This window comes from Rhea pennata, chromosome Z, assembly GCF_028389875.1.
Source record: "Rhea pennata isolate bPtePen1 chromosome Z, bPtePen1.pri, whole genome shotgun sequence".
NCBI lineage: Eukaryota > Metazoa > Chordata > Aves > Rheiformes > Rheidae > Rhea > Rhea pennata.
In genome coordinates this window covers 59,805,324-59,832,807 of record NC_084702.1, presented here as the reverse complement: position 1 = coordinate 59,832,807, position 27,484 = coordinate 59,805,324, and the positions used below count along the sequence as shown (strand labels likewise).

At 36.7% G+C, this 27,484-nt stretch overlaps 1 protein-coding gene across 5 annotated transcripts in view; it reads left to right on the top strand.

Annotated features, from left to right (window-relative positions):
- RNF180 (ring finger protein 180) overlaps positions 1–19,363 on the top strand; it is a 64,403-nt gene extending 45,040 nt beyond the window's left edge. For 4 of the 5 annotated variants that reach the window (XM_062600359.1, XM_062600355.1, XM_062600358.1 and 1 more), the window contains 3 exons: positions 4,395–4,620; positions 9,067–9,192; positions 16,073–19,363. In XM_062600359.1, coding sequence (XP_062456343.1) covers positions 4,395–4,620; positions 9,067–9,192; positions 16,073–16,275 — 555 coding nt within the window. In that variant the 3' untranslated portion in view covers positions 16,276–19,363. The remainder of the gene's footprint in view (positions 1–4,394; positions 4,621–9,066; positions 9,193–16,072) is intronic. The other variant, XM_062600356.1, reaches the window with a different exon arrangement.
- Positions 19,364–27,484: the final 8,121 nt, after the last annotated feature.

Genomic DNA, 27,484 nt, shown 5'->3' with positions numbered 1-27,484 from the left:
GCAGACTCTGCTGAGGGTCACTAGCTGATTATGCGCTTTACAAGCCAACAGTGATAGTTCATTCTCAACATGCATTGAGCATCTTTTCTGTTTGCTTGTGGTTTCACCAGTTCTCCAGACATGGCATTTAGCCACTCCTAGTGTTGTCCTCCACAGCTGTATTGATGCTGTCTGTTGATTTAATGAAAATGTCTGAATTCTAACTAATTAGGAAGACCTGTGTCTGTATTCTTAAGAAGCTTGGTTCATTTTTCATGTGATGCTCTGCTTGCTATCTCTTCAAATGACCTTTATGTTCCTTATTTCCTTCAACATTTTTCTCACAAATCTTTTTTTTAGATACTGATTTCAAAATGTATTAAAAAGTCATAACTCTTCAGCCCATTCTTTAAGTCCACATGGCTACATGTCTGTGTCATCTCCTAGCATTAAAATCTCCATCTGTGATATTTTATTACGGAGTTTTTTAGCCTGTTCTATTTATTCTATGGCTCAGTCTACTGTACCAGCAACCTAAGACAGGAATAAGAAAGCATAGAGGTGAATTGGCTGGAAAAGTTTGTGTCCTTTGAGCTTGGATTGAGGGAACTGACAAAGATGTCAACTAGTGCCCTCATACTAGATCTTGTGCCAGTACTGCTGTAGAAGCCCGATTCGTAGCTCTCTTCAAGCAACAACATGTAAGAGATACCAGGTGTATCTGATCTATTAGATGCAGACCATCCCTTTTTAGAGTTTATATCTTGTTGATGATTACTCTATTTTTGTCTACTCTTGATTCTGTTTTACCTATAGTTTTGAGATAGTTTTAGCAATGTTCATCAGAACAGGGAAATCTTTACCAGACTTTGCATACTGTTTGATTGTTCTTTCCAAGAAAGGGGCAAATGGTTAAGAATTTGCTTAGTGAAGCCCTGTTGGCTTTTCCAGAATAGAAGTGAGTAAGTGGTAAAACAATTAAATACAGCAGCAACAGCTGTTCTCTAGTGCATAGTTATAGTGCATACATAATTATCACAGATGGTGAGATCTCTCTTTCACATGCTTACAGGTAAATCTTACAATAAATATAATGTTTGTTTCTTGTATGTATTCTCCCTAAATGTGGAACTGAATCAAAGACTTTCACATAGTCCAGCCAAACTACATTAGACTTCTTATGCTAGTTAAACTTCCTCTTAGGCTTTTCAAGCAGAAGCTGATCCTTTGTTCCACTGCCTTTTTATTTTCTTTTGGTTTGGTTTGGGTTTTTTTATACCCTTCTGCCATTCACTCAGTGATTACAGTAAGGTGATGCAGTCAGTATTAGCAGTTCTCATGTGACTTTGGAACATAGAAATTTTTGAGGGCTTTTACCTTTCTTCCATTGCTTACTAGTAATAGGATTGTACTGCTTAAAAAGTTTCCCTGTTAGTAGTCTGCAGTCTTTTATTCCTGTCACTGTCACATCTACGTGGCCTTCCTCAATTTTGACTGCATTATAATCTCTCTGCAATGGCAACATTCTGTTTTATGCTTGTAAAGCTCTCAAACACCAAAGCTTTGGTTGTTGAAACTTTGAAGCACCACTTGGTTGCAAATAAAAATAATGCAAATTTAAATTACTTTACATTAGCTTCTTGCATAGGGGAAGTCCTGTGATTTAAGCTTTGCACTACTAACTGATGCAGTATGAGTAGATACGCTATTTGAGAAGGGGTGCAAAGCTGTAGAAAAGACAGTTCTTCCTCTGATTCACTAATCAAATTACTCTTAAATAGAATGTAGTTTGCATGTTAGAGTAATTTAGATCTGCTTACTAATTGTAGTAGACACTGAGATTCTTCTGTCTGTTCATGTTATCACAGTTACAAACCTATCTCAGAACCTTCCATTACCCTGGAGTCCTCCAGCCATTCTGCCTCCAGCTCTCTTATGTGCTTAATTGGGCCATGCAAAGTGTTTAACTTGCAGTCAGTCAGACAGGCACGCCTCTATACCATTTCCATTCCTAGCGAAGCCCATCAAAGCCAGTCAGCTTTTCCCTCCTATCTTGTGGTTTTGTGCTAGCTTTTATTTCTGACTTCTGTCCTTACATGGCTGCGTTGTGGGTTTTTTCATTGCCAAATGTATTAGTGCTTCTTAATTTTGGCTGAAGTCATCTCTGTTGTATACCAAGCACAGAGACTATGTTCCTCATCTTCTGTGCCAGTCTGTCTGCCGATTTTTGTCAACAAAAGGCTTCCTTCTTTCTAAAATTACCTAGTTACAACCAACTCTCAATTACCTTTTTGCCATGCTATTCTGGTGTGGGCTGTCCATAAGTGTAGAGACAACCTGGGTCAAGCAGGATTATTGATTAGTTATAGCACAGTGCTGCTCTCATGCCCTTCCTGGGGCAAACTTATCTCTGAGAATGACACAATTGCTTTCTGGGTACTTGGAGCTAGAAGTAATAATCCCAGACAGACTCACGATGGCTGCATGTCAGAGTTGCCTAGTTGTCTCTGCAGTAAATTTCCAGAGAGCTCAGTTCAGACTAAAGCAAAGCTGACTCTGGTTTTCTAGACCCATCTCAGATCTGGCATGGAGAAGATCAAGCTGGAGTAGTAAGTGCTGAGGTAAGTGCTACAAGAGCCATGCAGGTGTTGACACCTCTGGTTTGCACAAGAGCTAATGTCTGGACACTGCTGAACCCAAGCTGTCTCCATGAGTTTGTGTCACTGCGTGCCAGAATTTGTAAGCTCTCTTGGCACTTGATGTTCTGGAAAGTGGGATGCTAAGGATGAGCGAGACTGGTAGGGCTAGTGCTTATCCAGAACTGGTAAATCCTCCTGGATAAACATTTCTGCTCTGCATTTTCAAATGCATTCCATAGTACTCATATTGTTAGGGTTTATTTATTATTTGCTGTGTTCAGTATCCCAGATAGCAGAGGATTGACTGTTACGAGAGACAGCAGAAATCCAAAGCAGTAAGCCATAAACATAATCATCCCTGAGACAGACGTAGAGACTCCTGTGTCTCTGAGTAGGCACAAAATATTATCATGAATATTGGGTATACAAGTAGCAGTGATAGTCTGCCGTGGCCTACAAGTGTCAAAAGTGGCCCATCTAACAGATGGCTGGTGGGTATGCAGATTAGATGCTAATCATGCAGCTGCTCTGGCACAGAGCAGTACATATTGGGTAGCAGTGAGTCATGAGGTATGCTTAACGTTGGTAATAGGTGTCTGTAAGGACTTCTGCAGGCCTAGCAAGGAGGTGGGTATGGGGTGGTGGTTGAGCAAGGGACATTTAGAGCAGAAGGTGTTAAGTATGGTACTGGAGCCTACAGGAAGTCACTGATACAGCAAGGCAGCGTAGAATTAAGATGCTTAAATTGGCATCAGTAGGTATGGTTTGAGAGTTTAGAACAAGGGGCATATGAAAAGAGTTTTGACACTTGGCAGTGCCTGACTCACTCCTGTCTCAGATCTTTCCTGGTGGGTCTGTTGGATTTTGGGGTATACTGGGTTCTATTAGCTATAAAACAGAGAGTAGAGATAGAGGAAACAGCTCAGTAAATCTGTTTCTTGTGTTGCTCCCATAGAAATGAAGAAAAAAATTCTTCCTAAGCCAAAAAGTTTGGGTGTCATTAGTATAAGATCTTCAGATAGCATGGTAAGATTTAGTCATTTTACAATAACAAAGCATGAACCTGGTTCTATATAAACATTTTTATGTTCATATGGCATGTACACAATATGGAAAGTCCAATCATGTCCTCCTACAAAGACATCCATTCCAGAAAATTCATAAGCATACATGCTAGCAAAAACAAGCATTTGCCCAAGTTGTTAGGATTTCCTGGAAGAAAAACCTAGAAGGATTTTCTTTCTACATTAAGTTTCAGGACCTCCATATAGTGATAAAGCTGTGGTTTGTTTCAAACTGTGAGTCATTAACTGATAGTCACTGTGAGTCTTGCAAAAACATACCTTTCCTAAATGACCTTTCAAAGGCAGAAGAATCCATAGGTTATTTTTAGGGTTTTGTTTCATTTTGCCTCTCTTAGGAAAATTGCCAGATATTTTGGTAATAAAATTTACAGGTGAATTGCTAAAATCTGTTTTAAAAGAAGAAATCTGATAATATTACAGGTTTAGTCAAACTTTTTGATTTTGTTGTTCCTTTCTTTTACTGTCTGATATATAACTTTTGTTCTCTTTTTCCTCATGCTTGTTGTGACATTCCTCTCTTGTCCATATGTTTCATTATCTCATGAAAAGTAACGTGTATTAAAAGTTAAGAATATCACAGTGTGTACTGACTTCTTAGGCATTATTTAAAGCCACCTTCCTGCTGATTGGTTTATCCAAAATTAGTTATAAGCCGAGCTGTGAAGAAATGTTCTTTCTCTTCTTCTTGCAGACTGCAACAGATAACCTGCATACAGACGATGAGCATGAATTCAGAGGAGATAAAGAAGGCTATATCTGTGCAGTGTGCCTGGATGTTTATTTCAATCCTTACATGTGCTATCCATGCCACCACATCTTTTGTGAACCTTGCTTAAGGATGCTTGCCAAAGACAATCCAGCCAGCACTCCATGTCCACTGTGTCGCACTACAATTGCCAGAGTCTTTTTCCAAACAGGTATAAAAATTAAACTTTTTACAAGATAAAAAAAAACATCTATAACTTTTTCTTCATGTATTTCTGGTCTGAATAAATATGTAGTTAAAAGCATAGTAAATCTCTGCTAACAAAGTATAGTCATAAAAAGTATTCTCCTCTCCAAAGAAATAACAAGAATATGCAGTGGAATAAAAAAAAAATCCATGCAGAATAGAATTTGGTCTTATTATCCATTGTGAGGATTTCTTTGCGTTTAGCTCTTCCTAGAACTATTCCATGCAGGCTTTCTTAAGTGGTAAGAAATTACTCTGGAGGTGTATGTCAAAACGTTTTGATTTTTGAATGCAGGATTTGATATTTCATGTTTCTTTGGTTTTCCCTTGCTAAATAGTCACAAACTCCAAACATTATAAACATGTATTTCCTCAAAATATCTCACTAAAAGGCATTTAAAAATTATTAAGTTAATGAGAAAAAAATGATTCTTTCCTTGGCTTTATGACTTTAATTTATATTTAGGTGAAAATAAAAACTGACAAGGCTATAGAATTCTAATACTGTTTTTAAATTCTACTCTCCTTTCCTCTTACACCCTCCTCTTTAGTACTGCTGACTTCCTGCAGTAGGAAAACATTTGTGGGTAGGGGTTGTTGTTTGAGGTCAGAAAGAGTGTAGGAATAAGAAAGGCTAAGTAGTGCTATTGATAGTGTACAGTGAACAGTATGGGTCAGTCTTTACACCTGGAGCTTAAAAAAAGGTAAATTCTGGCACTGTGGATAAAACTCCTCTATGATATATGGAGTCAAGCCCTTTACAGCACTTGAAACTGTGCATAGATGGTCACAAAATAATGGAAATGACTCAGCCATACAGAACATTTACTTTTTGCATGCTGCAGAGATCATGCAGGCTTCCTGCTTAAACTGGGAGAGCACTGTGCTGATGACAGGTTGGGGATGTAGATTATGTGGAATCAAGTTAGGATTTTGCTCTGAGCAGCAGAGCTACACAGCTTCTATTTCTGGTCGCACGCACATTCTTCTTTGAAGAGGCACAATATTGTGTAATTGGATGACAAACTAGCTCGAGGAACTGAACTGTCTGAAGAAGAGCTCATTGGGGTGGGAAGGAGGCATTTTTCAGCCATACTAGTTTCCCCAGGATGGTGCATGGGAGTGCTGCAGGTGGCAAGAGCCGATGGCCATAGGGAGTGACTAAACTAGCACTGCAGCAAAAAAACTGCGTGTGAAGAACTGTGTGATGCCTGAGCACTCTCAGCACCTTGCCTGTCTGGTGTATAGAGGTTTCAAGCTGTTCTCACTTCATTTGCCTAATGCTCAATGCTCCTTTGGATTTGATGTACAGATGAGGTGGGTTTCACTACTAGAGAATGACTTCTAGTTGCTGTAAGGCTATGAATAAATCTATTTAACAGGGTTGCTGCAGTAAAGTACTACTGGGAGAGCAGAAAGAGGATATGGGTGCTTGCTAAAGTATATTTGCAAACCTTTTTAACACCTCTAAAGTACTGTCATTTAAGCGAAATTTCCAGGATTATATGTAGCAATTGAGTACTTAGAAAGGTATGTAGTTTTATTGAGGAAATGGACTTGTGTGGCTACAGTACAACTACAATGTCAATAATAGAGTCATCATGTCATACACATATATGATATGTGTGTAAAATTAACAACTTCAGAGACATCCATATAACCTTACCACAGCTATTTGTATATTACTGTACAATTTATAGCACTATATACTTGGCTTAGCAATATATTTGAAAACAGATACACTAAACTGACTTTGTTTTATTATACAAATATATATTAAGAAAAATATTTTGTATATTGCCAATGCATAACATGTTGAACAGCTTATAAATCAACCAAGACATACTGATGATATCATATCCTTAGAGAAATTTTTTAAATCAACATATTAGGGAATACGAATCATGCAGGACTAATGTAAAGGGTAGGAGATATTTTTTACTTGGGCAATTTATTAAGTCTTGTAAAAGTTATGTTAAAATCACTGCTGTTACAGGTCTGTGCAGCCAATGAAGCATAATTGCTAGCATTCTTTACATTTTCCACTAATGCTACAGCCTGTCTCTCTCATTTTCCTTACTAATGTATTCTGGATGCTTTCTGTAAGTTTCCTTTTGTGTAATCGCATCTTATTTTACAAGGATATGTCCAAAAAAAATGAAGGATATGTTCAGAAGTTCACTTTTTAGCTTGTGCAGTTTTGCAAATTGAATATAACTAAAATAGAAGGATGCATGTAACAAGTCAAAAAAAGGTGAGGGCAGAAAAATCCATTAAGCACCAATTATAAGGGAAAGGAGTGCAGAATCCAGAGCTACAAAGCCGAATGTGATTCATGGGGATACTTAGTCTGGCCTGTTGCCCACATCCAGTGAGCCTCTACTACTGGTTCCCTTGAGCGCGAGTACCAGTGCAGACAAGTTGCCCTGGCGGTGTCTGCGGTACGTTCCCATCTTTCTTCAAAGATGGAAAGCCCTTCCCCTCTGGATAGATTCACCTCTGGTCAGATAACAGTGCCAAGGACTCACCTCAAAAAGACAGAATTTGATCTGATTACAGCAACCCACTTGCAGGAACTCTGTCTTTGAAATGGCTCTTGTATTAGGTGAAAGAATGAGGGTGGGACAGGCTTGTGCACTTTGATTCAGGTTAAAGCATGATTCATGTACAATGTTTCTAAGAAGTGCCAGATCTGGCACCCATGTGTAATAAATCCACCAGTTCTAAGAAGCAGAGACTGAGTGTACTGTTTGTGCATCGTGGGTCGAGTCAGTGGGAAGGAAAGGGTCCCGTATAGAAAGGCAGCTTGGTCTGGCCAGCCTGAAAGCCTAACCAAGCAACCTTCTCAAAGCCAGTAAGAGCTGTCATCACTGCCTTTTCAAAAAACAGCAATTAGATGCCTCAGAGATTCCACTGGTTAAATTTGGACAACGAATTTGAAAGAATTGAGTCAGGTTTTGTGGCCATTAGAAGGAAAATAAAACACTCTGATCCTGCAAGAGGCAAGCAGAGTCTCATCAGAGGCATTTCTCTGAATCCTGATAGTACTTAATCAAAATATATTCAGTGCCATATACAGCTCTTACATAAAAATGGATAACCACTAGTGAAAAAATACGCAGTTTGTTTCAGTTATGTTTAGGAGAAAAAATGGCCTCTTTCCCTCCACTGAGACAGGTTTGTAGGTGCAATAGCACTGTTCTTCTCACATAATGAGATAGAAACATTGGGGATTTCTCTGCTTTATGTATGCTGTGTAGCCAGTTCTGTCTTCAGACTGAAATATGGCACATTGAAAGACTTCTTAGAATAAGACAAGCATATTTTTGACTTTCAGTCTGCTAATCCCTTCCTCTTACGTAGCAAGAGCTACTGCAATGAAAGGACTCAGTAGCTTGCTGTCATATATTTTTTTTTTCTTTCTGGAGCCTGCTCACAAAAAGCTTAACTTTCTCAGATTTGTCAGAGAAGATTCGTCTCTTAAAGAATTAATAAACATTGATTATTAAAAAGGTATGCAAATTTGCAACAAAGCAATAATAAATATGGTAATAAGACATAAGCCTTTTGAAAGACCTGTGAAGGGCCTTTCTTTTCTTTCTTTTTTTTTTTAAGGTGTACAATAAATTGTGGAAACAACCACTATTATTAGTATTTATATGGAGCCGTGGTAGTTGGAGGGGGGAATATTTGTTCAAGCAACTGAAATTAGGATTTTAAAATTTTTTCCTGTTAACTGTTAGCTTGCAAATGTCTTTTATCATCAAATCCCTTCTTTTCTGTGATAGGATAATATGTTCATCTTTTAAATCTGTTTTCCAGAGATACATGACTATAGGTAGATTTGTTTTGCCATTTTTGAGTTTCAATCCATCTAGATATTTCCTCAGCTCTTTCAATGTGTCATTAATCATTCTAAGAATGTGTTAAGTAGCGATTCATGTTAATCCACAATAGAAAAAACCTATCCAGATAATTTTTCAGATTTCTCCCTCTCCTTCTACTGTTGCCAGCTGTTATTGACTAATAGTGTTAAAGCAAAAATAGCATGAATGGAGAATTAATATCACAGTCAGATTCGTTCATTCATAGACATTTTAATTGTCTTGCAACTTAAATAGCCTGATTTATAATGTGCTTCATTCATGTAGAGTTTGACATCATCTTTCCTAAATGCCTTAATCTGGAGGTAGAGAATTAAAAGAGCATGTTTAAGACTTGCTCTTGCTGTATCTGTACATGTTTGGTTTTATGTGATTTTCAAAACCTTAGGAGATCTAAAAGGTATGTCATGATCAGAAAAAATATTACATAGCAGATGAGGTGATCTTATTTTGTAGAATTAACATAGGAAAATTATTGCTGTAATTGCAGCATTAATGTATATGTTCTTTTCTATTAATTGTTGTAGAACTGAACAACTCTACCAAATCTTTTTTTCCTACGGAGTATTTGAAAATAAAAGAAAGTTTTCAAAAATCAAATTCTGCAAAATGGCCTCTACCAAGCTGCAAGAAAGCTTTCAGAGTTTTTGAAGGTAAGAAAATCATTTCTATATCGTTTTGGACATGAAGAATATAATTTTCAGATTCAGGTAGGTACTATTTGTATTTTTCCCTAACCTCCATTCACTCTTAACTACAGTATTTGAAAATAAACATGTAGCTAACGCATGCCGTAAGAAATCAGAGGTAGATGACTACTGCAGTAGAGCTAAGTTAAAATTTCTCCATATGTGACTTGTGCACAGTGCTCTGAATCTAAAGATAAGCTGCAAATTGTAAAAAGGAAAGAAATAGTTTTAAGTGTGGTCAATAAAGAAAAACACACACACAAAAAAATGTAGAACCAATCTTTTTTGAAAGATGTTGGAATTATCTCATAGATAGTATCATGTATTCCTTGAAATGGAATAAGAGTTTGGTTTGGGTTTTTTTTTAAGCTTTCCTTTATTTTGTATTTATTATATAAAAGAAGCGTACTTTAATAGTTAAACTTTGCTGTGGTTATAAGTGATTGTAAACTGAAAAACATTTAAGCTAAAGGAATGAAATGTATGATTCACTGTTTATCCAAGTTTCCCTTTTTTCAATCTAATGAGGCTTTTCTTCACCAGGCCTCATCTATGTTTACTTATCTAGTAGCTTTCTGTGGTGCTGAGTCTTGCTAACAAATCTGTTTTTCCTTTTCATAAGAACAATATAAATTGCTTCTAAAAGCATGTGGAAAAAAACAACATCCTCCTTATATCCTCTTTGTGTGTCCACGGAGGCCTTTTTGGTCAAATTTGGTAAATTCTGCTCTGCTACTTACAAAACTGTCACCCAACATCATGATTTGATACTGAAAATAACAAGGAATGCTCTGAGCTATTAAAACGAGCAGACTTGAGAAGTTTGAGGACTGGCAGATGTTCTTTGGTACTGCTCAGAAGTGGAAGCTGCTGGCAGGAAAAACAAAAATGTGTCTTGTTCTCTAAGGGTAGTTAGAGAACAATAAGTTCTATATATTCTAAGTAATACAGTTCAGATGTTAATGTTGAGCTTATTATTTTATCGTAATCTATTACATTATATATATGACATAGTTCATGTATGTGTTAAGGTCATATGATGATGCATTTCTTATATGTGAAAAGCTATCATCTTGAACTTCATGTAAAACATAAATGATTAAAGGGAAAATCTAGAGAATTCACACCGCTTAAGCAGCGTACTGCCTGAAAATCGGGCAAGTTGTCCCACAGCAGTAATTTAGAATGCTGCATTTAGGTATCTCAAAAGCATAGCCTAAAAATCCCTCACACTGTAGGAACATGACTAGAGACAGTTAGTTGGAAACTCTAAAGATAGAGTTGTCTGAAACTTTGCCTACTTAAATACAGGTGTCACTACCATGACCCATTCCTCCGGCTTTCTGTTTGAATAAAAGTTACTGAAAGTTTTATGTCAGTTCAAAATGCAACTGGCTAATATATTCTTCCTGGATCACTTTCTTGGGCTTGAATCTAAATTGTGCTCAAAACCACTTTAGGTTCCCTATTTGGTATTCTTAACTTTGCCTATAATCCCTGCCTCAGGGGGCTGCTGGGGACACACAGGCAGAAGGCACGAGGGTATCTGCAGCAAAAGACTTCTGACACCGTAACACACAAACTCACAAAAATGCATGTTAACATCACTGAGAGCAGTGGGGAAATTAGATTAGTTTTTGTTTAATTAGGAAAGTCAGAGATAGCCACTATTACACACCTAATGAAGGGTTTAAAGCTTTTTAAACATTTCATAAGTATAGTTTATCTTTTTTTAATTTCATCAGCTTATTTCTTGGTAACCTTTTGAGCAACTTTTCTTTGTAAAGATTTATTTTCTGATGGTCCAATATGAAGGCTTTTCAGATAGCTCTTTTGATAAAACTTTGATCAGCTTCCAAAAACTGGTTAAGTAATACTAGAATCAGAAAACTTAATTGAGAAAAAAATTGCTCAAGATGTGGTCCTGTGTTCTGTATTTTTCATTCCCTAGAGGCACAAGTATTTCTTTTGTTTGCTTACATGGGAAATAGGCATTTTTCTGAGTTGACATTAGCTAATGCTGAATGTGAATCTGGTTGGAGACAGTGGCATGGCTCCAAGGTAGGTCAGTCACCAGTTTGTCTGAAGGAATTAAGGGAAGCACGCTGCCAGTCAGCTAGATTTACAAATATAAACAAAAGGCTGCTGTAGCTAGGCTCACCCTGCCTGTTAGAGCAGGCATGCCAACACAGTGTACTCCATCAGACCTGTCAGGCTGACCCTTCAGGTTTCAGACTGAGTCAGGGATTAGGATACGAGACTGGGAATCGGTGTGGCACATGTTTGCAGGCATTCATACAGGATGACTGCCATCCTCTCAAAAATCTCTCTGGTAATACATGCTTTTTTCTGTTGTTGGAAATACAGGACTCAGAGTTCATTTTAACTGACAAATTTTGCAGTTTGGCTACTATATTAGCATAACCAGAATATGATACAGCTTGCACATATACTAGAGCAGGCTGGTAGGCATGCAGAAGTTTGGGATAATATCTCCTCTGTGAAAGTAGTGTAAAAACACGTTGTCTTTGAAGTAAGTACAGGACAAACAATGGTAAACTTCATGTGGGAAGCAATGAAGCAGACCTTTCAGCAAATAAAGGCCTCTTTCAGCAAGGCAAATAAAACCAGACCAAGACAAAAGATGGAATATATAATGGAAAATAGTACAGAAAAGAACATCTAGTAAACTATAATGGATTTTCATTGGAATCCCACTGCAGTCCGTGTAGTTCAGCATACTCATATGTGGTTAGGAAAAGAGATGCATAATGAACTGCTAAAGTTTACTAATGATACTAAATTATTCAGCTCACTGATGGTGGTAACAATAAAATGGACAGCTATGAGTTATCTTTATTGGCAATTTAGAGGAGGCAACGAGTGCTCTCTCACAAGGTTTGCCGATGACCAAAAAAAAGTATCAGTTGATAGACTCCTGGGCGGGCCTGCTATTTAGAGAGACCTAGACAGCCTGGAGAAATGGGCTGAGGGGAATCTCTTGAAATTCAGCAAGGCTGTCTTGCACGTGCAGAGGAGGCGGCCTTGGCAATGACGCAGGCTGGGCACTGCCTGGGGAGCAGCTCTCTGGAAGGGCCATGGGCATCCTTATGGAGAGCAGGCTGAGCGCAAGCCGGCACTGTGCCTTCACTGCAGAGGCAGCCAACAGCATGTTGGGCTGCATGAACTTGAGCAGGGCCGACAGATTGAGGGAAGCGATGATATCCCACTCCTGAGCCCTCAGCGGACCACATCCAGAATACTGCATCTGATTTTGGGCCGCAAAAGACATTGTAGCTTACCTATTATTCATACAGGCATATTTTTAGAGCTAAATTTCCTATCTCATATCTCGCCTTCAGTCATAGCAAGATTAGTCTAGTCAACTTGTAAAATAGGGAGAATATTTTAAATTATTTATAGCCCTATTTTGATTATCATTAGCATCTCAATAGAAGGTTGCAAAAACTTTAGCAGGGATGCATGCAACAGATGTGCCTATTCATGATCCAATGGAAATCTTTTTTGATTTGTACTCTTTTTATCAATCTAAAATCATAATTTGAGGTTATTTTTTTTCAGTTATAGGTTTCCACTAAGTCTGCCAGACTCTGCTGGCAGTATGCATGTTTACACATGTGATTTGAGTGGAAAATCGTATCAACAGCCATGCATAAGCAAGTTATATAAGTATGTATTTTAACAAATACGTGCTTATAGAAGTGATTTAGGGACTGTATTCCTGAAATAAGGCTTCTTTTAAATACACTTTTTAAATACATTAAAAGTGATTTGGGGCACCATCAGCTCTTCTATTTCGCATGTCAAAACCCCATGTTACTCTACAGTTTTTGGAGAACTTCACAGCTCCAGCTTTATTTGCTGTTGGCTAGAATGCTATGTATAGCCACAGCTTTCTTCCACTCCAGTAGATATTTTTCTTGTCAGGATGTATTAAAGACAAGAAGTCCAGTATGGATCATAGATTCTGCAGTAAGCTATCTGCACGATCAGATGCGTGATAGACATCAGAGTGTCTAAATCTGATACTCAGTTTCAGTACTGTATATATGCAAATGTCCTTTGGAATATACTTCAGGATAAAAAAAAAGTTCTTCTTTGTTAGTGTGTGTTAAGTTCCAGAATTCAGTTTACAGGCTAGACATTTTCAACTAAAGCTTAATCAATTTATAGATGGTAAGAATGAGACTATTTCAATAATGGAATTAAGATCTATTTCACATTACTGACTGTCAACTTTCAGTTGCTTTACTCATGCTCAAGAAGCCACAGGGATTACATATGTTGTACAGTAAGCAGTTTCTGACTGCATTCATATCTTTACTACAGCACCAGCAGTATTTCTGAGGCTTTCTATATCAAGAGCAATTACAGAATAGCTGGTTTGCTATACTGAAAGTGCCGTTCTTCAACATAGAATGATTACATTACAAAGTCTAATCTAACATAAATTGAATGCAGGTTTGCCTAGGGTGAATTACACAAAGATACAAACCACAGTAATATTTGTCTAAATCCTCTAGAAGGCGAGGCCTACCACGTCTCAACTAATGTAGCTAAATATTTACATTAATTGTGATTGCAAGATGATCTTAAACTGTTCATGCAAAAATAGCCAGTAGTGTTTTGTTACATTGTTATATTTGCTAAAAGTATAGAAATAAATAAAAAGAAATCACAGGTAGCCGTCTTAACTGAGACCCTCCAGAGAGGATAACATACACCAAAATTCATGCATAAAAGGCAAAGATCGTGTTAAAATAGAAGTGATAAAATTTAACATCATTTGCGATTTGAATTAAAAAAAGAACACTAACTTATGTATATGTAGTATATGTCTAGACTTACATTTGACAAAAATATTTAAGTATTATAAATTAAGTTGAGGTAGGTTTTTAATGAACATTTTTCACATAAACTACATCTTCATAGTAGGATAAGGATGCTTGAAGAAGACTAATGTTTTTCAGTATTCAATTACTGAATTATTTTTGAGTACTCAAAGATACTGTTTTAAATAACATAATTGAAAACATAACATAAAATACAAGACAGTCCATGCCATACTTCTCTTTAAGCAGTTGATTAGCTTATGCGCTTGAGTAAAATTTGTCATATTGCAACCTAAAGCTCTATAAAAGAAAATTCTTGCTTTTTTTTTTTCTGTAGAGTCACTGTAGCATTTTTAGCTGTAGGCAGATCTTAGCCCACTTGGTGTCACTGAAAACAATTACAAAAGTTCACCATGCTTCATTGCCATGAAGATTTCATATAATAGAATAGAGAGATTCTGATAGATACACACCTAGAAGTTTAATATCTGTACATGACAAACTGATCCATATTATTAAAAATAAAATTCATCAAAATATGGTATCATGATAACCAGCACTGATTCTCCAATAAAATTTGTGTTTCAGTAGTCTAGTCACATTGCTAAATCAGTCATTAAATGAACATAGGATACTCAGTTGAATTATTTTACTAGGAGTCAAAAGGTCTCTGACAAAGTATCTTAAAAAAGATAGCAAAGAGAGAAAGATTTTGTTTGGAAGGAATGGAAAAAATGTGCTATACAAGTTCTAGACAAAATACTAATTCAGAAAGAAAAACAAAACCGTCTTCTCCATAGAGAAGGAAAAATAGCGCAGTTCCACCAAAAATGTTTATTAGGATACTTTTTTTAATACATGTATTTTATGTTATCTTGAATAAAATCTGAGAGTATTAAAATGAAAATTACTGGCATGTGAACAGTATACCACATAAATTATTTGTGTTAATCAAAAGCAGAAAACTGAGGAACTTCAGGGAGGCCTAGTTAAGCCAGACTAGAAGGAGCGCGTTAGCAGATGAAACGGAGGAGCGTGCGTGGGTGCACGCTGCTGTGCTGTGATGCACCCTGAAGGGAACTCTGAGCTGTTTCTCCCAAGCTTTGAGCTTCCAAAACCCATTAGAGCGATTTAGGGGAAGAGGGTCTGGACAGTCCAGCAATAACCTGTTTCCCAGAAAACAGAACGCTGTATATAAATGCAGAGCTCTATGACTGCGGTCCCTCCTTGTCCACTGTCACAGCTGGGGTCAGGTTGTCTGCCTCTGCAGCGCAGCTCCCACCTCTTGCCCATGCCATAACTCGGTGCCTAACACAGCTGGTCCGTCAGTTGTCTTTACCCTCACAAGCAGCTTTTATACAAGTACTACGCATATATAGTATTTCTCTTACATGCTTAGCCATCAATCAGTGCAAGTTCAAATAATATTAAAGCAAACAGGTCTTGGTCAGAAGAGTGTTTTGAAAAAAATCAAATACAAAATTCAATTAAATCAATAGGATTTCAAATATTTTTGCACTGTTGGTCTGTGTGTTCGTTTGAAATCTGTGTACACATAGGGATGTGGCAGGACTGCTGAAGAATTCAGATAAGTAGGTTCAGGGAATCCAGAAATTAATGATTCAAGAAACTAATTACAGTATATGGAGCCTTTTACTTTCTGAATCAAATTCAGTGGAAGTTGGCACCAAAAAAGACATGTTCACAGATCTGGATGATACAAGCATATAGCATTACTTTAGTATAGTAAGGAGTACCAAATCCAAACAAAAATATTATTTGCCAGACTTGGAAGAAAAAGTTTGGTTTTAGATCCTTTAAATTCAAATCCCCAGAGAGCTTCTTGTCTGATAAAGTGAGGAAACCCAGCAGTAAGGCGTAAGATTGCCTGCTTCTATTTGTTCTGAAAATAACTGGGGAGTAGAGGTTAACTTATTTTGTACTCAGTGTAGTTGCTTTTATAAGGATTTTTATAGCCTGTTGTTTTCCAGCAGGTTTTCAAAGACGCTCAGCTACTGTAACAAGGAGGCATTTTCCCCATGCTGCTCACAGGATGGACTACATGGACTTTGAGGATGATAGCCGCGGATGGCGGTTTGATATGGACATGGTGATAATCTACATTTATTCCGTCAACTGGGTAATAGGATTTATTGTGTTCTGTTTTCTTTGTTATTTCTTTTTCCCTTTTTAGTTTGTATTAATTACAGTTTAGAGGAACAGCATCCATGTGAAGCACGAAAATGTGAACAGAAACAACCTAAAGAAGGCAAAATGTTTGACTTTGCATTTTGATCATTAAGAATTGTAATAGACTGCATCAAGCATGCTGTGAGGCTATTTGCTTGATAGTTCTGCTATATGCGACTAAGTAATTGAGTTTGGTTCCAAATATAACATGAGATCCAAATCATACTTACTACAGTGGGAGTTTTGCCATGATTCAGATGGGAGAAGGACTATACCCCAAATGTATAAAGTAATTACTCTGTAGAAATATACAGTACTATTTGTTCTTAGGGAAGTTCTGTCCATTAAAACAGAACATGATCCATAAAGTCATTTTCAGAGTTGACTATTGGCACACTTTGCAACCTTAAGCAAGTCGTCTCACAGGTGCTTCGATTCCTCATGTTTAAAAACCAATGAAGCTGCTCCCCTTTTATAGTCGGATCTTTTGGGCACAACAGATTATAAGCACTGCAGTGCTGCACTATGCATTATATAGACATTTATTAGAGCTCTTTTAACGGCATAAACCAAATTTGGGGAAACTTTGACAACTGACAGACCTGTCAGCATTCTGCTGTGGGGATGTGCTGTGTCAGTGCCTGATATTCTGAGCCTGCTAACTAAGGAGAGAAAAGATACTGCACAGTTTGCTAACAGTTCATCTTTTCAGCAAGTGGCAATCAGAATGAATCAACTAACTCCAAGTACTGCACACTAAGGGGACCTTTTTGCACAGATTTCCAGAGTTGCACTATACCTTTTTTACCTATCCAGGCGACTGCCTCTGGATCTAGGAAGACACAGAGCTAAAGGAAGACAAGCTGCAGGCTTGCTGGCTGTGGTGCCATGAGACACTAACCCCAGTAAATACAGGAAAAAGAAGTGTTCCCCATTTTTAATTCAGCCTGTGCATGGCTGTATGGAATTCACATCTTCTTCTAATTACTGTAACAATTTGAGGATACTCCTAAGTGTGGGCTCATCAGTGCTGTGTGTCTCCAAGAAAATCATGAAAGAGGACACAGTATTTATTTGCACCTTTTATGTAAATGGACTTTAAAGCACTTTATAGTTTGTGTATGTAAAGATCACAGAGTTACAGTACCAAACTGCAGTCAGTTCAGCATTTGGTCCATACTTGCTGCTTTACACAGTTCTTTTCAAATGAAAATGAAAGAACTTCTTTAAATGATAAGAGGGATGTCAAAAACTTGCAGAAGTCAAGTGCCAAAGAATGGTACAATGTAGTTAAATAGCTTACTGTTCAGGCGAGTACAAGGAAGGGGCATAATTCTATAAAGAGCACTGCAGTTTGATCTAGAAAAGCATGTGCATATATGTATGTCGTTCCTTTGGTATCAGGATTTGTGTGGGAGACCTGTGGTTTTTCAGTAGGTGGTGTACTCCCCTGTTCGAGTAGAGGACAAAGAGAAGTGTGTTATGGAAGCTGCCATCTGCCAAATGTGATGGAATGGAATGAAATCAAAGGTTTTATCAGTGTGCTTAACATTAAGCATGTGCTTATGCTGCTTTGCTGAAGCAGGGCCAGCAAACTCAGTCTCGTATAGGCTATGAAGCGATCAGGACCAGACACTTTTATTTAATCTGAAAAACAGCAGTAAATCTGCTACTTGGTTTTCCTTATAGGCTGCAAAAAATAATTCTCTCTTTGAGAATATATGTGCAGAATTAAAAATTACCAGTCTAGTGACATTAATTGAAGTAAATACTTTCCACCATCATTTCTTTAATCTACACAAACTTAGAGGAAATGTAGTAATTTAAATTCACCATCACAGTGTAATCATTGTCATGAAAGAAATAATTTGTATGTAATTACAGTATATCCAGTTACTTCACATATAAGAGATTGGCTCTGTTACTGGTGACATTAGGCATAGTATTTTGTAAGTTTAAGGTGTGATAAAGCTTATGGCAAATTTCTTCTTTATATTGACATAAACAAGTCTTTAAAATCTAGTTTTTTATTGTCATAGTTTCATGTTTTGCTACATCTAGACATGCTCAAAAATTATCAAAAATTCTAAACATTTTTCTCATCTATGCCACGACTGGGATTCTAGCTGCATTTTTTTGTTTGTCTGTCTTTAATTTTATTAGCTTATTGTTCCTATCTCAGCAAAGAGAGGGACTAATTCACCTGGTCAGCCAAATTGCTTCTATCTTATGATCTCATAAAATATTAAAATAAAATGTATCTTAAAAAATTACTTTAACTGACATACTGACAGTCAGAAACTCTGATAATAATTTAAAGTAATTTAATTTAGGATATCTGATGAAGTAATATCCTTAAGTTAATGTTCCAAAATATATTGTCACATAAGATACATAATACAGATTTCACTAATTGTATACAAATAGAATTACTTATATTAGTTTTAATAGCATGTTACTATGGGTTTATTCTGAAAAAGACACGAAGGAGAGTCAAAAACCCAATGTGATACTGGCCCCTTTTGTACATTTGCAGCAAGAATTGATAACTGAGGATGGCTACATTTTCCTAAATTTAGTCAGGATAACAATTTTGTATGGCATTTCTAACTGCGTAGCCATATCGTTCTCCGAGGTATTATCAGTAACAATTTCTTGGGCTGTACTGTTTTACTTTATATTGGTTGTTATTAATTCCAAGGGGCAGTTAGTTTAAAAAGATAGCAAAGGCACACAAATAAGACTGTTGCAACTTTTTTCTTAAGGAGAAAGTGTAGAGAGATTGTACTTTTTTTTTTCCTTTATTGCTCTTTTGAATAAATACTTTTGTAAAAATACAGTAAGAATTTGAAGGCTCTAACTTTGTTTCCGTTGAATTCTGCCAGTAATAGGCTGTTGGTATCTGTGGGAACAAGAGTTGGTCCTTTGTAAGCAGTTTTCTGGTTAAGAAGTTGATCCTGCTTGCAATCTCTTCTTTCCTAGCTACAGTGGTACTAAAATGTTTCCAGTAAAATTTTGGTTGTTTGTAATATTTTGCAGCCATTTCAATGGCTTCTTCTTGGTGGAATTAAATTTTAATATTTTTTCAATCAGCTTAATGTTTGTTATTTTGTTGTTTGGGATGCAGCTGGGATTTGCTGAATTTTTTGTTACTATGGTTACCTCTTTTCATACTAGCAATCTTTTATTTGTTTCAGTAGTTTCCAGGGAACAGCAGCATTTGTTGTAAATCTTCTTGGGGTAAGGTGGGGCACTTTACATATTCTATGAATGGAGAGTACTCAGTGCTGATGCTGTTAGCCCAGACAGATTAAATCCTGAAGGCAGCACAAATCCAGAAGGAGACTGAGAGGTTTGCCTCTGACAGGGAAAGGCACTTTGTGCACATTTGACAGATTATCCATTTCATGCCTAGTAGTGGATATATTTGTAGCTATTCTACCTGCCAAAGGTCCACTCATCTTGCTTCCCTCCCACACTAAAAGAAGGGGGAAAAAAAAGTCCTGAATGATAGCTGCACGGGGAACGGTTGTTATGAAACGCAATGGATTCCTTCACAGCCCCTGTACTTACCCACAAAAGCAAATGTAAACAGAAGGAAAACATATATCCACCAAAACCCAAAGATCTTTTCAAAGTGACTTCTGAGCCCCTGTGTGGAATTTCCCTAAAGAGGCTTCCAGGAGCCAGAACTTTGCTGCCTTGCAAGCACCAGCAGAAGTGAATGAACCAGGGAGGTGTGCAAAGCAGCAGGTAAGCAAGGACAAGAGAGCAGTCCCTGCAGGGAAGGTACTGGCCAGCTGTACTGGGTGGCAGGGGCAGATACTGGTTTCCATTCAGCGTGGCTAAGGAAAATGAGGGTCAGCATTAACACCACAAAGCTATTTGATGACCACTGTCAAGAAAACAACTGAATATTCCCTCAGCTTTGATCAAGGCTGGTATGAAATGATGAACGATAACAGAGGAGCAGCTTGTGAACTTATGTGCTGGTTTTACCCATGGACAAAAGCCCTGGAGATCCTGGCTTCGCTTGTCTGCTTTCCTGAGGGCGCTCAAGGGCTGAAGGTCCTTACACACCCGTCTCTGGAGAGAAGCACGATCCTTTATTCAGGCTTGCTTATGATATTTCAAAAATATCACTACTCAAGAAAAGGATAGGATTGTTTGAAATTTTGATTTTATCTATTAGCACTTCCTTTAATATTTCAGCAGCAGTCAGTTCCCTTCATGTACTTAACTAAATAGCTTTTTGAGATTGAAAATTATTCTAAAATCCAGTAACACAGCATATCCTAATCAGATACTCATCTAGAGCCATCAGCAGTGCTGCTATCACTCAGCCATATTGTAAAACATCCATCCCATTCCTGTATAGAATTTGTAAAGACTCCTTCAGCTTCATGCCTTCCATATCTCAATACTAATTTACAAGTGAAATAAAACTATTCTTCATGTTTCTCATGACTGGTATTATGCAAGTGATGCACATGCTATATGATACCATATTAGTGATGGCTTATTTAGGTTTGTAGTTTGGTTTTAGGGTGAGAAAACTGCAGTAATGATACTACAGCTTTTTGCAAGGTTATCTTTTAATAAGAGAAATATTTCAGCTGAAGATGATGTTTCATGTAAAATAATTTATGTTTCCAATAAGGCATTAAAATGTAATAAAGCAATCACTTAAATATATCACACATATAATCTTTTATCCTCAAACAAGAGGATGAAACAGAAAAAGTAAATGTCACCAATAAAAAGATCATGTTAAGTCATTTGATATTCATACAAGCATTAAAAATTAATTACATAAAATAGGTTTTACTCTGTCATAAAAATGAGTATTAAAATGCTAATCTTGTACTGTACTCCACTATTTCTCGGCTAGGGAACAGAATTCAGGTTGAGCAGAAGGGAAATCTGCATGTAGCCACACTGTATTAGCTCTCCAAAATAAATGATGTTGGATATTGACATAAAAATCTACATGACTGTCCTATTCAATGAACAAGTGAAAAAGAATACTTTTAAAAAATCCTATGTTATCCCAATCTGCCCCAAAAAATCCCTCTCTTGGGGATATCAGCTCTTCATATAATTAAGTTGCTCTCCAAGAAATATTGTTTAGACTTACGGTCAAACTGTGAAAATAACTGAAACTCACAGCTCTCCATAATCCAGGAAGATTTTAAATCCTTTGGGATGTACTTGATTTCAGAATTCATTACCAGTCATAGCATGTCATCTGACAGTGCCTGAAAGACAAAACGTTCTAATTAGAAACATATGAGGTAAGAAAGTGTTTGCCTTGCAGATGGCTCTAGCAGGCTAATGTATGCATTTCATCTGCCAGAAGTTAAACTGGTTCTACGGTAATTTGAATCAGACTTTGCTGAGAGGAAGAATATGTTAATTTCTTTTATATCTTATCATGCAGAGCATGCAGACCCCACTTTTCATCTTTTTAATGATTTGTGAATTTAATGGGTATGAGAAAGTAATTATTAGTTGTAGTGTCTTAAAGAGCACAGGTTTTTCTTGTGAAAAGCCTCTTACACTACCCACATAGTACATTTTTTTATGAACATCTGCAAAATCTGCAAAATGGTTTGGTAGTTTTACATTATACTCAAATAGGAATTAAGACTCTCAAACTCATTTTTATTCATCATCTAGACAGTGATTTCGATTCTAAACTACAAAAAATAAATTATATTGCCATTAAATTACTTAGCTATACTGGCAGGTTTATTTAAGACAGGAATACAGGATAATGATAACAATAGCATAAACAAAGATATCTGAGTTCTTCTCTTCCCTAATCCGTTATTCCTCAAACTCATTATTTTCATAGTGATTTACAGGTTTATATTTCCATTATTTTGAATTACTAAAAGAAGTTCTAACCCTTGAGAACTTCCATTTCCCTATGTTGAGTAAACGTACAAAGCACTTAGAGCTCCTCAAATGAAAGGCACTTTTACAAGCACAAGATGGTATCTAAAGTCAAGTATTACACTGTTAATCCAACACTTTAAAAAATATTTTTGCAACAGTAACTAAATTATCAAATTATCATTTAAATCACTGGACAGCCAATTACACATGCATGGTTTACATAATTATTAACTATATTCTTTACTGACTCAAAGAAAAAAAAAAGCTAAACAAGCTAGTTTAGCATGTACTGCCTTATGGGAAGTTTAATATTAAAAGGTTCTTCAGGATTTTGTCTTTGACCCGCTGGTAAGGAGGAGCTTTCTGGAAGACTTCCATTAGCAGCATTCCTCCACATACTGCTTAGCCAAGTATCCTCAAGTATCCTTTCCTAGGCAAAGGAAACATCCAAGCCTTTAAACAGTGCACACAGCAAGCTGCTTCAGGCAACACAATATAAATTAGTGTGATTTATCAAATGTTCTTGGTTTTTCGTTCACTAGAAAGATAGGTTTTACTGCACATCTTAGCTTTTTATCAAGTATAAGTAAAGTAATCAAGTAATAATTACACATACCTAAGAGTCAAGAATCGTCCACTGTCAACATCACCAAAGATTGCTATGTGATATAGCAAGTCATGCAACCCTTTTGCACCAGTATTTGTCTGTAGAACAGGATGCTTGTAAAGACTACTGAGCTGTTTCTTTGAAAAACACTGTAAGAATAAAACAGTGCAAACGGTAATACGCAACAAACAAAACGTTTTTTGAAATGAGTCACTTGAGAGACATTGTATAGTGGATAGGTCTCAAAAGCAAGTAAATTTATTTCAAACATAATGAATGGAATTATAGTTAAAAAAAAATCTTCAAATACAATAGCAGCTGTGATTCCTTTATATTTTCTTCTTGAAAGGTAAAACAGTGATTCCAACCACCACAGAGTAATAGGAATTACAGTGCACTTAAAATCAAGGACTAGATTAGTAAAATGTCAAGTTCTAGATAAGCATCTTCCAAACAGGTAAAGCTGAAGTTCTGATTCAGCAATGCATGTTAAAGCTGTCCACAAGTCTCGCTGAAATTAGTAAATACAAAGACATGCTTAGAGCTAAGCAGAAGCTGAAGTGTTTTGCTGAATCTGGCCTTGGTTTCCTAAACTTGCCAACATGAATCGCAATCTGATGAAAAGCAGCAATTGCTGCCACAACAGCTACAAATAAGAAGCTGAATAAAACAGATGGCTTTCAGCAATGCTAGAATAAAATCAGCTCATGAAGAAAAGAATAATTGCCTTAAATGATTTAATTACTGTCTGGAAGTTTACGAAGGTTTCCTCAGGTTGCTCTGTAGTATTAATACACTGTCATTTTTATCTACCAGGGTCCTCAGAGCAGTTCTGCCCGCACTGTATCATGACGTCTAACTCACGTGTATGTTTTTTTTTAACCTACTTGATTGCTCTCTGAAGCACCTCAGAACTTCTCCTAAAGGAAAAATGAGGTTTTGAATTTGACATTATGGTTTTGTTCCAGAACAGTTTTTCTACAACAATTTTGTTAACATTGTTAATTTTCTCACATTGTTGTAGTTTCTGATGATTGATACATCTTGCACTGTAGTCTAGTAGGTTTTTTTGTCTGTTGTTCTTTGAATATTTCATATATTGAACTCTCTTGATAAAGTCTGATGCACAAAAATTTGAAACTGAGATGAACTGAACTTGAAATAAACTAGGAGCTTTTGGAGCTAGATTTACAAGGAGGGTATAGGCCCTTGAACCTTACCTCATCTCTCACATTCAGAAAACCTCCAAACGGGTGTTCTCCCACCTGACTCATTTGCAGTGCCCTGTGAAGACAACATGCTGCTCCCACAGACCAAGCTGCAGAAAGACTGGCTTACTCATTTTTACCTACTGCCCCAGCCACTCTCCTGTGGTGTAAGTCTCTGTTACACTACCCGCATTCTTGTTTTGATGCACTGAACACTACAGCGATGAACAGAAATTAATAGTTTTGCGAATTCACTAGAAAAGCTTGCCCATTTCCATTCCCACCATCCTTTTCAAAGCTCTACCTTTCATTTGTTACTTAAGATCACATTCATTATATAGAGGCCCTTAAATTCAAACATTTTGAAGCAAACATACGTCAAGAATTCCTGTTGGATTCTCCTATTTCATTTGATTTTTTCAGGAATTAACATTTGTCTCTCTTTAGTTCTCTTGCTGTTTCTTATTCTTTATACCATGTTTGGGCTGTTATATCTTAACTGGATTATTGACATGTTCATCTAAATTATAAATCACTTTTAACCTGAAATGTCCAATTCCAGTTTGTAAGGAATTAATGATAGTAGATAGTAGAATTCAATCACAATGTTCAGAATGCAGTGTTTAGAAGTATTAGGTAAAAACAGAAATAGTATTCTTAAATTAGTACACTCCCATTAAGCTCAACAATCTTGGTTTTTTTTCCTCTTGCTTTTACCTGCTGCTAAGGACAAATCTGGTCTCTCACTAGCCCTTTTTCTGTACTACTGCATCATTCTGCACTTGGTATTGCTGTGCTCTGCTCCCCTTTCAATGCAGAAATCCTTATGTGGAACACAGCCAGCATGGCTGGCGGTGTGCAACAACGCTTGGCATGAGGAACGCACGCAGATGGCAGGGAGCATGGTCAAATGACGCTGCAAACTGGCCGTGCTCTGCCAGAACAACAGGCTCTAGGTGACTGTTAGAGAAAAGTGGAAATACAGTTGCTGCAGCTCTCCAGGTATTTCTCCTTTGTTCCCAGGAAGTCACTGTGACACAGAATGAAGTAGGCCCATATGCTCTACCTTAGGAACCCCACTTGCCTTCATGAAATAACAGTATCTTTCATATATAATAATATATCTATCACTGATCACAATAATTCTACGTAACAGTTTGGTGGTCAGAGCACTGTTATTATATAGGGAGAATGTAGAATTATACATTGAAACAGGTTTCGATTGTACACTGAAACCAGAGCATATAAAAGTAAACCCCCAATTAAAACCCTGGAGATACTTCTCTTTCCCACTAAACAGAGAGTCATAAGAAAAAATATTTGATGAAATACTTTTCCCTTCTTAACAGTATAATTTAATGGCTATTTATACCAGTTGTACAAACATCTATATAAGTAAGGTTAAACCTATGTAAGTATTGTACTAGTTACTTAGATAATGGTAAGCCTGATTTTCTTTCTTTTTTTTTTTTTTTTTTTAATACAAACTATCACTTTTTCACATACTGGCCTTCAAAATTAAAATTAATTGGAATCACTGCTACAATACAAATCAGCAAGAATATGAGAAAGATTAGTTTAGCAAAGCAACCAAAAGATGTTAGTCATTAAATATATGAACATTTGTCTCTCATGTTACTTTTTAAAGAACAAGAAAATGTATTTACCATGTCAGAGATATATAATTTTTAAAAAATTATTATTGTTTATTTCAAATAAATGTTTATACTAGTGAAATTTTTTAATGCTAATGGAAAGAAAAAGCAAAAATAACACTAACATAATTTTGCTGGACTTTTAATAAGAACCTGGTGTTTGATATTACTATGTTAAAGGAAATGCAGTTTTTAGATACTGTATTGGCCTAGACATTGTTCATCACATTCAGTCAGAGTCAGAATTGTCGCAGCTTTTGCTGAGAACCATGGTGAACATATGCAAACCCTCCTCTCTTGCATTCTAAATTGTCACAAATGTTCCCTCATTTTCTGGGAAACGTGACAAATCCTTCCTTCTATGGCAGGCACTGATGTTCTTTTATCTGTGCTTTCTTTAAAGACTTGCAGCAAATTAAAAAAAATGTTAAAGTAATATAGAAATAATAGAATAAAAATAATTATATTAACATCGCTTAAACAACTTAAGTGTTGATCTGATTGTAGCATGACTATGGTATATTTAATAAACACTTTAAACATTGTTTTTTAATTATAATCTAGAATTCCAATAGATAACTCGAACTGTATTGTTTCTTATAATCATCTTCTACATACCTAGAACTCAACACTGTAGTTGGAGTGAGGCACCATTCTTTCTTGTTGAAGCTATGTCCAAATCCAAGAAATCCAAGAAATAGCATTTACAGACTGTATAGTGAAATGAAGACAGCAGATCACCAGCCTAGAGAGATGAATGTGGAAAAGCCAAGTATTTGAGAATATTTTGTAGGATGAACTATTCTTCATTACCAGATCTTTTCTATCTCATCCAGATGAGCTGAGGCTAAAAATTAGCACAGCTACTGCTTCACGCTAGAGAGATTTCTTATGTTCCCATTACCTACAGCGCTGTCTTAAGACATGGGCCCCCAAATCCATAGCTGTAAGAAGGTCCTAGCAGTGGTCATATATTACCTATCTATTTCTCCTCCAGAAATACTGTTACCACACCATGCAGTTGATATGTGTGACTGCTGCAGAGTACTACATTCACACTAAATCTAACACACAGGACTCAAATGAACATGAAATGCTCAGGAGCTTTTCAAGGATTAAAAACTCCTGCCAATTTCAAACTAAAACTAGTCTATATATTGTACAAAGTGAATACTATAATCTATTATTCTGACAGAGGAAGGTCAGTGTAAAAATTAAATATGGTAAGAAGAAGAAAAAAGGAGCATCATGGAAAAAGAATAATTTATATTGAATCAGTCATTGAGGAAAAAGAGGTTAAATGTAAGGTCATAATAACAAGGGAGCCAGTATGGGATTCAAAGGGGGGGGGATAACCCAGTCTGAACCGCATTCACATATCAGGAAGCTCATTACAGAGTCCCAGTCAACTGTTCTCATGAGCCACATAAGGTAATCTGGGGGCGGTATTAGCTTTGAACAGGCTGTGAATAGGGTGCCTCTTCCTTGCACCCAACATGCCTCCTGCAACAGGATCAGTAAGGAAAAATAATGAAGGCATCAATTAGGCCAGTTTTATTACCCATTAGATGTTTGTGCTAGGTAGTAGGTCCAGAGGGCTAGATTTTTTCATTGTCTTTGCAAAGGAAAGGAAAAGAAGAATAAAGCAATTCGTATGATTTTAAGGCGATAAATATAGCCAGTGGACCTAAGGGAAGAAAGCGAAAGAAAAGACATAGAAGGAAAAGGAGGAACTTCTGTTTCTCACTAAACTTTACAACATCTACTTTCAGCAGAGATTACACAGAATATTGCATTATCTCAAGCTCTACATTGTGAAACACTAATAGTGTGTCTAGGCTT